At 41.0% G+C, this 15,072-nt stretch overlaps 1 protein-coding gene across 1 annotated transcript in view; it reads right to left on the reverse strand.

Annotated features, from left to right (window-relative positions):
* The window catches only part of LOC114435341 (plexin-A2-like), a 59,297-nt gene that overhangs the window by 31,557 nt on the left and 12,668 nt on the right, over positions 1 to 15,072 (reverse strand). Inside the window, exons 3-5 of the mRNA XM_028404990.1 lie at positions 10,513 to 10,647; positions 2,985 to 3,085; positions 334 to 457 (exon numbers count right to left, since the gene is read on the reverse strand). Of these exons, the coding sequence (XP_028260791.1) occupies positions 334 to 457; positions 2,985 to 3,085; positions 10,513 to 10,647 (360 nt within the window). The remainder of the gene's footprint in view (positions 1 to 333; positions 458 to 2,984; positions 3,086 to 10,512; positions 10,648 to 15,072) is intronic.

A 15,072-nucleotide genomic window follows, 5' to 3' on the forward strand; every position in this document is an offset into this window, starting at 1 on the left:
CATATAGCTGAATCAAGCTTTTTAGAAAATGTAATCAACATTTTCAGGCAGAGGAGAGCAGTGCATTTCTATAAAAACAACCCCTGCCTTTTCACAGTTGTCCCCCCGTCTCACAATACTTGTTTTTTAACCAAAATAAATACAGTAGTTACCCTACAGGGAATATCATTGATCTGTCTCACTTCACTTCTCACAAAACAGATCTTCTCTGCCAGGCTTTTTACTTTACTGTACATGTGTCCACACAAGGCTACTCACAGTGATTGCCTGTAAAGACTGGCATTGTGAGTGGAGTGACAGTGCAGTGATTGGTGGAATGATAAGCAGACTCACAGGGACACTGTGTGCTGATACAGCAATGCTGTCTGGGTGAGCAATAACCTTCACGCAACGGTCAATGTCAGTCGCGAAACGGAATGCCTCATCCACCCTATGACATAGATCCCTCCTCGAACACCTGTGAAACAAGAGTTATAAAAATTATGAAATAGTGCAGAAAAATAGTGATCCTTATTTACTGTAGTAGGCTCATAGTGGCTGATCTGTTGAGCACTGTGTATCAGGCTGAAACATTTCAATAGCTGAAATAGAAAATAGATTGCCAAAAAGCTCCAAAAATATTTGGAGGAGTCTTTTTTTTTAGTATTGCATCACAATAAAGGGACATTTGCACTGTGAAATGTGGTTAACTGCTCCAAGTCCACCTCAGTACAATTTGTAATCATTTTTCAATCATTTCATCTATCATCACCAGCTTTAGCTGTACCAAAAAATATACTTGCCAAACGTCAACATGTTACAATTATCATCATGAGCATGCTGACAAAAGCATCTGCAGCCCCTTTCACACATTTGTGAGGTCTGGTATAATTGAATGTGAGAACGTAAATGTCAAAATCAGCCAGATCAGACATTTAAACAGACTTTTTCCAGCCAGCGCCGGAGTACAAAGACTGTGTAATGTCTCAAGTAGCCTGCGTGTGAATAAAGGAGGTAATTGTCTGGAGATTTTACAGCTACTAAATGGGAATCTAGATAAATGTTGATGATGGTGTGTAGCTAATTTCAACACTTTTCTTATTTCTTTTCTGAACATTTGTCATATTGGTAAAAAAAAAAAAAACTATTTCTAAAGCTATCTGTATCCAGAGCATTCGATTGTACATGTAGAGATCTCCTGCAAATTAAGCTTTAAACAGCATGCCTGTATCCGTCCCTTTATCTTTTCATTTTGCTTTTTACAGAGCAAATCATGGTGGATAAGCTTCAATTTCTAGATCCCAACAGGCAATTAAAAGTAAGAACAGAAGGGTCAGTAGACAGTGTGATCTGAGGAAAGTCTTGTAAAAAAAAAAGTACAAACATTTAGCTGATGAAAAGGATTGGGGGAAAAAACTTTCCTATCTTTTTCTGGCCAGTTTTAGAACTGGGGATTTGTTGTTGAAATAGATGTTGTTGCAGGTATTCTGATACTAATGTCCTTGAAAGAGGAAGTAAAGGAATTTTGTCTCTGCATGCTTTAGATTACAGGCTGGCTTTAAAAACATAAATCTCTCAGTCTCTCGTCTGTAGTGTTAAATAGGAGACTCAGACATTATTTCAGCTGTACAGCATCATGTTTTTTTCTTTTAAATGTGCACAGTGAGGGGAGACGGCACTTAATATACTCTTAGATGCTGCTGAGGGGGTGGCACCTCCAGAGAGAGCTAAAAGAGCGGCGAGGCCTCTGCTGTAATTACAACATAATATAAAGGTGGATTGGAAATGTGGTGACAGCTGTTGCTGGCTCGGCTCCTTGAGGCACACTGCAACCACAGGAGTATAGACGGTCACCTCCTGACCGCTCATCAGCTGAAGTGCCTCTGAAAAAAACAGACACCTTTCATCTCTGACTGTCTTTCATTGCCTTTTATTCCTGCCTCTTCTATTCACTGTGTTTTGTCTGATGGAGCCATTTGTTCCCGCTTCCTTTAGGCTTTTTGCATGTTCAGAAACGCCCCCCCTAGACGCACACGCTCCATGAGATAGAGGTGCTTTGGTGCACTGTGCCAGAGGTGGAAAAGTAAGATACTCAGAGCAGTCTGCATGACAGTCTGTGGGAGTCATTCAGAGGTCTGAACAAGACCCCAATTTGGAATTAACAGACTGCTGTAAAAACACTGCAAAATAAAGTAGCCTCATTCTGCAGTGTGAAGGATCATGATTCACTTTGAGCTGGGAACAGCAGCCTATCTACTTACTGATAAGTGCAAGGCATTAATTTAAATAAACACTGTAATTAGACTTGCAGAGAAAGTCAAAACTCTATAATAAGGTAATTTAGATCTTGAAAAGCATTTTTTCCTTTTACTTTGTTGTGATAAAACTGCAATTTAAGTGATGCTGATCATCATCAAGATACTGCTGGCAGAAATGCAAACGTCATATGATGAGACGGGTAAATCCCTGGCTGAGGTCAGCTTGAAAAACCATGGCTGGTTCAGAAACAGGGTTTTAATCTTCTGTATCCCCTTTGCTCCATATCGAGGTATTATGCAAGCTAACCTGGGGTCAGATAATTAAGATGGAGGAGATAAGCTAGCTCCGTCAGGTCCAAAATGTTCCCCGGCTATGAAGAGGTGCAGCTGGTACACCTGCTGTGACTGCAAGGCTAATCCCTCCCTCCTCCATTAACACCAGCAGTCCCTCTCTCGCCCGGCAGACAATAAAATCTGGTGGGCATGCAGTTTCTGCTGTCCTAAATAGTGCTATTTAGCAGGGATCACTTCCTGGTTTTCTGTTTGGCCCACCAGCTGTTGGTAATGGTGAACTCCAGGGAATACAATAAGTCTGTTATATTGAACTCCACACATCATATGACCATGTGCTTGGCTTTATTCATAGCTTTCTACAAGCTGTTTGGTAAACAGTAACGTTGTGGTTTTAATCCCTCAGCTTTGATGTGTGTATGTGGGCATGAGAAAAGATAAAGCCGGCCTACTTACATGTTATACAGGACACACCAGCCACAGTGAGGGTCACCAGAGCTCAGACACTCAGCACATGTGCCGTACTGCTCACAGGCCTCCACAGGGACCTGGACCACCTGAACCAGAGGAATGACAGAAACAGTTAAAAACAGATTGGACAGAAAACACAGTTATTTATGTTGCACTCTTTAGAAGTTATTTGAATTTGCATCACACAGGGGGGATGTAGGCAGGAAACACAGGATGAGATAGGGACACAATGTGGCACAACACAAATCTGGCCGGAAGTGAACCAGGGACACTGATGACATATATATGTATCACACTACTGGGCCACCTGGATGTTCCAAATGCTAAAAAACCGGTCACAAGAAAGAAGGACATTCAAATCTTTCTACATTACATTACATTCAGATACTTGTATGCATTAAAAACTCTGTGATAAATAGACAAATATTATGCTTCGTCCAGCTTTAAGCATGCAGATCTCCCATAAGTATTGGACCTTTGAGAAAATGATCCATATCAACAATGAAGTCACCTTCACTGTAAAAGCGTGATCTTGGTGAAGAATAGCAGCCTAAGAGCACCGCATCACGTAGATAGTGGAGGCATTGTACGAGTTCAAATGCACATTCCTGGTAGAAGTGCACTTGTCTTGTCAGTTTCGCACACAGAATCTTCTTTTTACCATGTATGTCTCGAGATAAGGGTAGCAGGTCTCTGAAATAGTGTGACCTTTTTCCAGGTAGTCCACAAGCTGAAAATGGAGGTCATCACCTTGTCTGTGGCCCTTACTGACTTGGCTTTCTCAAGAGCCTAAGTGTTTCCAACATTCTGATCTTTCATCTGTTCTTGAAAGCGGTGGGCCCAAATATCAACCATGGTTTCAAGCTGAGAACTCTCTCAGGATACACCTCAAAAGGACAGAGACATGTTGAGTTGAATCCCTCTCTCTCATTAGGCCTCCTTATCAGGAGTTTACATTCTTCTTGGCTCTCTTGAAAACACCAGCCTGCCTCACCATGCTGTAAGAAGGCTCACCCTCCATATGTGTTACCATCGTACCCCTTCTCAGGTGATAAGCCCTTGAGATTGAGGTGGATGACTGCATCGTCTATTTCTTAGACCACACAGTGATTTGCAAAATGTTGCAATGTGCATTTGACAAGATCTATTTATCTTGTCTCTTTCCACTTTAAGCTATTACCTTATCCATCACCCTCTGTATAATTGCATCTAAAACATGCACCTATAATCCAGAGAGAGCTTAGAGAGTGAAACTCACTTTGACTTTGTTTGCCCTGCATGTAAATTTTACTTCTGTGCAGAGAACTTTTTGATCCTTGTGACAAAAGCTAAAAATGGCTGCCGTGGAGAAAAAAATAAGGTCAAAGAAGGCATGCAACTAAAACATTCTGATGAAATAATCAGCAGTTCTGATGAGGAGAGAGCAAAGCCCATTTCATCATTTTGTCCATTTTGCAATATATGGAAGCCTCATCAGAGCTCATACTGTAGAATATCCCAGAGGAAAACAACACATTTTTTCTATTTCTAGCTGCTGACAAACATTTGTAGCATGCAGTATTGTGATTCTGCCCACATTAGGCATTGTCAGATATTTCATTTCTTGTCAAATGACACCACTAACTACCTAAAAAGCTGCGTTCTTATTATGTTGTTGTTACAGAATTAAGATTGGTGGATGCCTGTGAAGGTATAATTACACTGTGATCAGTATAAGCTTATGCTATTGCGATGCTCTTCCATCACTTCCATTGCATGACTGTCAGGCAGGGCCTAAGCTCTCCTTTAGCTGCTGTGAGAGTCGCTGCATGGCCAGCACCACCCCCTAAACCAGTTGGAGCTGCAGCCTGGCTATTTTATACTTTGTTATTATTCTAGGACTGGACATATGATGCAAGCAATTTCCTGATGTAAGCAATCACAAATGAAGAGTGGATTATGGATTAGAGTGTCTCCGGTGCTCTTGATAGCATAAGTGGGTGCTCTCTCAGGTCTGTGTTGGCAAAATGGATTATCTACTGCTCCCTGCGAAATAACTTTCTCCCTCTTTTTTTCCCAGCAGTTCAGAACCCATTCGGTGCATTCCATTAGCAAAATGATTTTTTAGCACGGGAGGGGCCGAGAACTTTAAGTCCATATCTGACGCATGAGGAATAATCCATGAATTGTTGTGGACTGGAGCTCTTCTGAACTAACAAAGTTGGTCTGTGGCCGTTAGGCAGCATGACCTTTAAAAGGGAAAAGCTATGGATCTCCTGCTTTCTGCAGCCTTGCTAAGAATCAAATGTGAAGCTTGTACTGCACATCGGGGTTGATCTGTTTAGTGCAACTGACCTTAGCAGAAGCATGAATCCAAATAAGATCAAAAACCTGTCCTCAGGTTTTATATCACAATAGTAGCTCAGAATGTGGATTAGAGTCACTTTCCCACTCGGCTGCTTGTGGTTTCCTCCTATTTTGTCTTAAGATATGTTCTTTAATTTTAATTGGATGATGACGGAGATACTGGCACAGGAGACATGCATCAATGATCCCCAGCTGAAGTTGAACCACCTCGCTATGCATCTTAATCACTCAGTATGGCACACTTTGTCTTCTGTGGCTTCTCTCTAACCATTTTCTTGGCTTGTAGTGTATCATGATGAGTCCCACAAGCACTGACTCACACATCTGAAGGACAGGGCACAGCTATCTATACATAGGTATACAGGTGTTGTTTTCCCGGTGAGAAATCTAGCCTTGCACAGCATCATTTCAAATATCCCAGCCCTGTGCCTCTGCAGTGAACTGTTTTTGTAGTGACCTTAGCTGAACACTATCTGAGCAAGTCAAAAGGTGGTTGATAGCTCAGAGTTGGCTGTACAGGGAGCTGGAGGGGGAGACCTGAACATTGTTTAGAAGCCAGACATAACAGTTTCAGTCATGGGTGCCCAGTACGTCAATCTTAAATGGGGGTGTGGGTCAATCGTGTCCCATACAGAAAATGTTTGCATGTTAATCTATCCTCATGGCACTCCAAAGATCTTTTATAACACTGATGTCCTGATCACTTGCGTCATTGCGTGTGTGTGTATGTAGTAGCGTGAATGATCGCAGGAGTGAGAGCTCTTACCGTTAATACAAGATGTTTAAACAACACACAAGTTTTTTGGCCATGTCAACAAATGACAGACAGCTGAATGCTGCGGGCCATCAGAGAGGACTGTACTCCTGGACTGAGAGTTCAGATTCTGCATGTGGAGCTATCTTGTCAGCTACTGTCTGCTAACATAAGTTCATCCTTTAATGATGGGCTGATTAACATTAAACTAAAGTGAGAATACGTCCCTTGCCTATCAGCTAGTTTTATGAGTTAAAATACATGGTAAACACGAGGAATGCCTATTTTCTTTATTGCCTTTTGTTATCATCCATTTACCAGCCTCTCTCTCTTCACTTGATGCCCACAGCCTGCCCCATGACACAGACTTGACTAGTTGCACATAATCGTTATGGCTACGTTTCAAAGATATTTGCAGCCTACTGGAAATTTAATTTAACCAAACATTGTCAATTTTAATTTTAGGATATTTTCTTTGATTTTTTAACCATATACCCTATAATATAAATTAATTTGATTTATTATGTAATATATTTGTTGTTTAACTGTACTGACATTGCAGTGAAAAGAGATGCTTGGTAATCTTGGACATTATTGTTTACATTTTAGGAATGTCCACACAGACCAGTGAATATTTAGACACAGTGTGTGCATCCTTTCTACATTTGTATTTGACTGAATTAAGCCCTCATTCTCAATTCATGTTTAATGCATTGTAGATGCCTCATTAATCCTTCATGACCAGACGGAGTATTTAATGTTCCATCATGTCTGTTTTTATCTTATTTTATCTGCGATAATTTAAGAAACTGTTTATTTAAAGCCAACACAGAAAACCAGTGAAAACCCTTCACTCCCTAGAGGAACACTCGGACTGCTTTTCAGCATTGTATCATGGCAGAGCTGGATGATGATCACATCCACTTTCCCAGCTTTAGGAATTACAAAATGTTTATCTTTTCACAACATCTGCAATGCCCCTACACTAATGCATGACCTTTTCATCTTAGCAGCTCGCTGTCACTTTAACACTTTCATCCGGATTTAGTGGAACTTTATGACTGCTGTCAGAGGAGCATTCATGCTTTTAGTCCTCAGTCTGCTTTGAAAATCCACATACATCACATGACTGTTTGTAGCACATTGGATATGTGTTTTCAGGTCATATTCAGCATTTAATATCTGTGGGACTCAGCAAGGCAAAGAATATTATTGCACAGCATGCACTGAAGATTTTTTTGATATACAGTACTTTCAGGTCCACTTGGACTCTGCACAGTGGGTCAGCATCTGAAGGAACATTAAAAACCCATATTGACAGACAGTGTTGTATATGTTGTATATGTAGTGTTGTATATTCTTGTAAATGCAAATTGTATGCATGAAGAGTTCCTTTCCTTTGTACCTAGCTGCCTACAGCAAACCTTACAATGCACTGCACACGCTTTGTACCAACCTTAGTTAACTTGACTGCTAACAACGCCTGTACACCACCATCTGCATTTAGGGTGAATTGTTCACACGTGTGGGTGACATACATTTCATCATCAGAGTGCAAGGTTGTGCATGTCCATTTACCCACCACTTAGTTGTATTCTCAAGGGCCACTCGCTGCAAGGGCAACAGCTGTTCATGCACCAGAAAACCAAAACAACTGAACCGACTGAACGTGAGGTCAATTGCAGTTTGTATTTCCACAATTTGCCTTTAAAATAATCCTATCCCACAACCCTAACCTTATGGGCACACTGACCAAACTTTAAGGAAAGAAATGGTTTGTATATCAGTGGATTACACAACTCTGCAATTTTGTTAAATTAGTGTAACTTCTCTTTACAATCCGACAATTTCGCTTTAAAACGAAGAATATTATTAATCATCTGTGGAAGCTATAAAACTCTAAAAACATCAACCAATCCTGCGAGGCGCCCCTGCGCATAGAGTTGGCTGCTCTCTTCCTGCTCTGTGCGCACCAGAAAGGTACGTGCATGATGGCCAAAGTCACAGACTGGTAGGGAGGCGTGGCTTCGGGGTGAGCTCCGAGAGAAAGGGGCATGTGTTTACTTTTAAAAATCTGGCTGACTCTCACTGAGTTTTCAAAATCTCCTACCCTACCTTTAACATATAATATTAATATAGTAAAAAATAAACTCAACATGTCAGAGTCATTATGTCATGTTTTATACAGAATAGTGTAACCATATCCACTTTTATATAATAATATTGTTGAGTAACAGCCAGTGTAAAGAATATTAAAATGAAAACGCTTCTAAATTGCGTGGTTGCCATCATAAAGGGCTACTTAAGCTGGCCTCATAGTTACATCAATAAAACTGTTGGACTCTACAGGGCAGACAGGTGTGTGAGGGAAATACACAGGCAGAGGTGGAAACAAAGAAGTAGATGGTGGGGATTTAAAGCAATGATTTTACATTTTATAGAGTGGCACTTTGAGAGATTGCCCTGGAAATACCCTGCAGCAGTTTCCCCCCGTTTCTCTCAGGTTTAAAGCCATAGCCATCACTTCTCAGAGAGAAGAGTGACGTGCAGTGAGGTTGTTGTGTGTTTGGATTCTGAGCATTTCTATTCTTAGAAATGATCAAGCTAAAGGCACACAGTGAGGAAAAAGATTAACTGCTGTGAAGATTTTTTTTGTTCATATCAATAATGGTTCCCAAATGGGGTTTTTGTGAGGACACAGATACACAAAAAAATGACAAACACACACACACACACACACACACACACACACACACACACACACACACATATATCCACACTGATTCTTTCTTCTTCTTTTTTCTCCTCACTCTTCATCATCATGCTAACCCTGCGTGTTTCACTCAGCAGGAGACAGAGGGGCTCATTGTTATTCCACAAGGGTCGGCTGATCTCAGCCAAATCTGTCTGTGCTTCGCTCCTCATTCCACATCATTCCTGCATTGTTTGGCTCCCAGGAATCTGAAAATCTCTCATCTCTGGGATCTACTGGAAATGTGGGAAATCTGCGAGCGAAGCCCTCTCCCCGGGGGATTCCTTGCTTGAGCTGCGGGAAAGTCTGAAGGGGAAAGCTGAGCAAAGATAGAGAAGGAGACAGAAAGAGGAAGGCTTTACTCTGCTCCAAGCTCCTGAGGGCTACAAAGCCAAAGCTGTTCTAATATTGAGAGAAAATGCCTGGTCGATCTGGGTTTGGTTTTTTTTTTGCTCAGTTATTATGCGTCACTGTGAAGAGAGTAGCCGGCTATCTCCTTGAAGGAAGCATGTGTCTCTCCTTGAACGACCAGAGCTCATCAATAAGTGATGCCCTGTCTCTTCCAGTCTATCACACAGAAGGAAGAGCTGCCTTGATTTGTTTTAGAAGACAGTACGCAACACTATACTGTCTCTATTCACTCTGGCTTCCTCAGATGACATCCCTTGTTGTTTTAAACTTGACGTTTTTATAGATTTTCGAAGCTCCCAGAAATGAGTTTGAGCCACTTTGAAATAACAGACACAACTGCAATTGTCCCGATGCCCTTTGCTTCTTTGTCCTGTGACTCTGGCTCAATACATTCCAGCAGTCAGAAGACAACTGAGAGCAGTGTATTTTTTTTTTTTTTTTGGCCACACTGAAACCTAATCCCATTTCACAGTGGCATGCAGCCGCGCCAAAATAATCACTTGATGGGAGTTGAAAGTGATTACCACTGTTCACTCTTATCTCCAATGAGTGCAGAGAATATCGTCCAACAACAACAACTGCTCGCCTCTGTGATGCCGGGCCAAGAGAGGAGCAGACAAGGAGCGGTGGGGGTAGGGGTAGGGGTAGGCGTGGGGGTTACAGTCGCACACAGAAAAGGCCACCAATGCTTTTTTCGATGGTGCGTGTGTGCATGTGTGGAGTACAAAGGATGCATGCACGACGATTCGCATGGATAAGTAATTAGAACAGTGGTCCATCCCTTTACGCACAGCCTACATATTTTACAATCCCCTCTGTAGACATACAGTTTGTGAATTGCCACATTGGCTTTTGGGGATTATCATCTGGTAACATTCCAAATAAGTCATTTATCATAAGTTAATTTTAATTTATGCTAATTCCCAAACTTGTATGCAGTAATTCTAAAATCTGTGTTTCTTTTTTCAGTATAATTATGATTTCTTTCTCGCCTCAGCACAAATGTAAATATTATTCTCCATTGACCCAGTGGCCAGAAAATTCCACATTTTACATTTTTAAGTCAAGTTGAACTTTTAACTTCAACTATTATGCTACACATGCACTGTGTCCCTCAAGGACAAGTCAGCATAGGGGTTTGAATCCACGAGCTTCCAGCTAAAGGACACTCTGACCACCCACTACATCAGCCTGCCTCCTGTTCAGGATTTCCTCTGACAGCAGCACCAAAAAGCAGGGCGTTTCCTCACCTGATTTTCAGACATGACATAGAGAGAGTTCTTGTCCAGGGAGAAAGCCATGTCCCGGAGGATGGGGCTGCTATCCTTCATCACAGTCACTGTCTCGTACAGCACTCCTCCCTCCAGAGGACTGTCCACCCTGATCTGCAGAGACAAACACAGGGACAATGACGCTACAGGACACAGTGACTGAATGGTTACTGTACATTTGTCAAGTGACATCTGTCCTCAACTGTCCATCATGTTGGAGGCTGTGTACACTTCCTCTTGCATCCGTTGCATGCTGTGTGTTTCTATGGAAAACAAGGTGATCTGTACAAATGACCCCTTTTGGGATTAACAGTGTTTTTGTATTGTATTTATTAATGCTAATTTTCAGAGAAATAGCTTCAGTTATGTGACCATCCATTTTATCTTGGGATTTTGATGCATTAGATTCGTACTGATTTCAATAAAGGCAAAACAAATCCAAACATTTCTCCACTGCACAAAAGGCTGTCATGTACAGGCTATTTGTATGTTGTTCTGTGTCATTATCAGATAATAGTTAATTAGTTGTAAATAAACTCTCCTCCAGTTTATCAGTCAATTACAACATTAGCTTAACATTATCTGAGAAGCTGCTTATGTGAAATGACAGAAATGACAGAAAAAAATGTTCTTTTGTAAATTAAACTGAATAGTTTCCAACTGAGGGCAATAAATAACCTCATGCAGTAAGCATCCTCGGGTTAATTAAAAAGCTTGACAAAGTGTTTGTGTTGGTACTTAAGGACATTTTATGAAGTGTACTTTTTACTTAGAGGGACAGTAATTCAAGAAAAGATCAATAATAACTTCATCTCTCTGCAGAATATAAATACTCAGGATGTATAATTTGCTCGCTTTATGTGAAACTTAAGAATACACAGTCCCGTAGTTCAGAAAAGTCCATGTTAACATGTATCATGCTGCCTTTTGTTCAGATTGTGGCCTGACATACAGTAGCTGAGTGGAGAATGTTATGCTTTTTATGTTTTGTTTACGATCAATTCAATTATAACCTATTCCCATAGGGCAAGTCTCTTCTGATGTGTCATGAGTTTGCTGCAATGCCAGTTTAGTAAACAATAAATAGAGCACTTAGATACAGCACTTACTCTTTGCACGTGTTTTTTAACTGAAGTCATTGATGTTTAAGAGCTGCTTGATTGCAGATAGATGACGTTAAATGCTCAGACGGCACAAAAGTTACTGACGGAGGCACGTGTTTAACCTGCCGCAGATCAGAAGTGAAGCAGATAAACACCTGTGGCTATTGCCGAATCATTTGACCTGAACTTTAAAGTTAAATGTATGTACCCTTTCCCACTGACAATGGAAGGCAGATATTGTTTTCTCTTTCTGTTGGGGACCTTCTGCCTATGAGAAATAATGAAGTCATCTTATCTATTGTTTTCTCTATACCAACCAATGCCACTTATTTAGAGAAATATGTTACTTTTTCATGCACATATACACAAATTTGACATTTTACAGTGTAAAGTTGCAAAAATCTGCATTATAAAGGTAGAAAGGCTTCAAGCCGCAGCAGACCTTCAGAATCAGAAATACTTAATATACTTAATATTAATCCCAGTGGGAAATTACTCCACTCCACTCACGGTTGGGGTTAAGCATTAAAACACAACTGGCTATGATTAGAGTTTCTATGATTAAGGTTGTAGGAAGTTATGCTGTCCCTAATAGCCTGTGTCAATCTGCACAAACAATACATTAAATTACACTGATATTTCACAAGGAAATAAACACCTCACCAGCATGAAACACAACTGCAGGTGAAATGCATTACTTATATATATGCATTTCTCCTGTCACGCAAGCCCGCACACACACAATTGTGCATGAAACAATTCAAAATCACGTGACTATTTCATGAGACCAGGTTGTGCTATGAGTCAAGATGCCCGTCTGTTTGTCAGTAAACAGCTCCACTGCATATCTCCTGATTTATGTTTGTGCCTGTTATGCGCCCATAAAAATGTGCAAATATAGCTTTAGTTGTTGGAAGCACCTTTCATGTTGCTTGGCTAACAGAAGCTGGGTCCCTCTCCTTCCAGTCGTTGTGCTAAGCTTACATTTGGCTATAACATCACAGAGCTGGATTTTGCAGAGATGAAAATGATGTTGATCTTCTTATCTATCTCTCCGGCAGCAAGTAAGCAAATTTCCCAAATGTCTGCCTCCCAGCTTAGTTACAGTACACAGTGATTTCCCTCACATGTGACTGAAAGATTATACAATAAACTGGGTGTGGATATTAGTGTGCAGATGCTGTGTTTTGACATATTTTTTCCAGCACATTCTTGGCTTGTGGTGGTGTGCAGCACTTATACAAGTGTTAGGAAAGGAAAAGGGGTAGATTGATGGTCAGTGGTGAGACAGAGGAAAGAGAAGGGAAAGATAGATCAGCTGCTACTTATTCAGCAGTGTGACTCTGACCTGCCTTCACCCCTGAGGTTAAAGCAGTGACGCAGCTGAGTTTTGAATTGTGTTCAGTGAGCACAGCCTCGATTTGACTTTGGAGTGACTTTCAGACAGAAATCTTTTGGGGCTCATTAAATGCAGACATGGAGAACAGATGCCCACCGGGAAAAGGGATTTTGATTCTTTTTTTCCCACCTTTCTTTGCCTAAAAACAACTTGCTGTGTCCGTAAAGCAAATAAATGAGCAGGTCTGTCTTTGTCAGTAATGGCTCAGTGATGGGTAGACTCTCAAAGAACCCTTTACTATTGTCAATGTACATTTTTAACCTCCATGTTTGTCTATGGTGCTGCCCTTTGTTTGTTTATTTTCTGAAATACCATTATTTGTACTGACGAAGTTGACAAAGTGCTGACTGATGTGTAGTGCATCACACAGTAATGATGCTATGTTAAATAGGCCTATATATGTCAGAAATGTGAAACCAGAGAGCTAAATCTGAATATCTGGAGAAAAAAAAACCTCATTAGCTATGCAAACTCAGGTTGAATCCCTATTTAAATTCCAGGGAGATTGGATCATTAGCCATGTGATGCAATTACAGTAAAGCTGAATTAATTTATCAATCATAATAATTAAAGTAAACGCAAGATAATGAAAATTTGGAGCAGAGAATCATGGAACTGTTGTGAAATGTCTGCAGTGCGATTATGGCAGTCTTCCCTGCATGCATCCTAACGCGAGGACTTAGGTGACCTCACCACCACCCAAATCAAATTTGACTGCAGAAGATTTTGAGCGTGTGCCAGGCCTAGCTTGCACACATGGTGGCAGAGCCTCAGCAGTCTCTCAACGGGGACAGTCAATCAATACAAACTGATTACATGATTGGATCCCCCGGGCACCAAAACTTCATCAATCAATCACGCCTCCACCTTCCAGGCAGCTGTGCCTCTGCAACCATCAACTCTGCCAGCCAGGAATGGAGAAGGGGGGGGGGGGGTATATGTGCTCAACTGTGTGTGTGTGTGCATACACATATCAGGGGTGAGGCCAGAATATGGCATCATCCTCCCTGTACAATAGCACCAAAGTACAATAATGACAAGGGGCTCGTCTCATATTCTGTCTCTCAGCTGTCAGACTGTTATTACCTCTGCACAATCTCATCTGCTAAATAGTTATTTCAAAGACACATTTATCCTGTAGATAGACTTCTTCTTCTCTCTCCACTTGTTTCCTTTTCTTGCCTGGTCTTGCTTCTATTCCTCCCCCTCCTCCTCCACCATATCCTATTCCTCCTCCTCCCATGTACCACAATCCTACACACAATAATGGAGCCAGTTTATATTATTTTTTCCCACACTCCACTTTTCATAAATAGCACAGGTAGAAACCAGAAAATGAAAGTGTTTGAAAAAAACACATTTGGAGGACAGATACCAATCTGTGTGTACACTTTAGTTGAGTATGATGAGGTTGACTGAGGGTTAACAGATACAGAGATAAGCACAGAAAAACCACTGACCCACCCTGACCTAACTGTGGTGTTTGATTTCAATGGATTTAGAATTGTTTTTATCATCTAGCCAGGCTGACCAGGCTAAGGGGTCCTGTGGGAGTACAACAGGTCCTCAATCTCTCCTTAAGCCCTACAGCTTCATAATGAGAGTAAGCGGTTTAATTGGTTTTATGATGAGCTACATACATACATACACACACACACTGAGCACTTACTCTTCTGTTTGTTGCTCCCATCAAATTTGTGAGAGTAAATTGTGTCCATGATCACTTGTTAGATCAATACACTACCTTCGATTGTGGTATCATCAAAATAGCAACAAAGCGTACAGTGAAATATTAGACCCCATTTATTTTCTCTATACATGAAAGATCGTGTTTCATTCACTCTATTATTATTTCTGGCCCCTCTTCTATTCTGTGCCTCCACTGGTACACAACAGATAGGGTCCATGTTGCAAAGATTTCTTCACCATTATATTGTGTCTGTCTCTAGGTGTGCACTGGAAAATAGAACTGGACAAGTGGCTCTGTGAAGATGCATCTGTATAATTTGGACTTTGGAAATAGAGGGTCAAGCTGCT

Source organism: Parambassis ranga, chromosome 5 (genome assembly GCF_900634625.1).
Source record: "Parambassis ranga chromosome 5, fParRan2.1, whole genome shotgun sequence".
In the NCBI taxonomy this organism is placed as follows: Eukaryota; Metazoa; Chordata; class Actinopteri; family Ambassidae; genus Parambassis; species Parambassis ranga.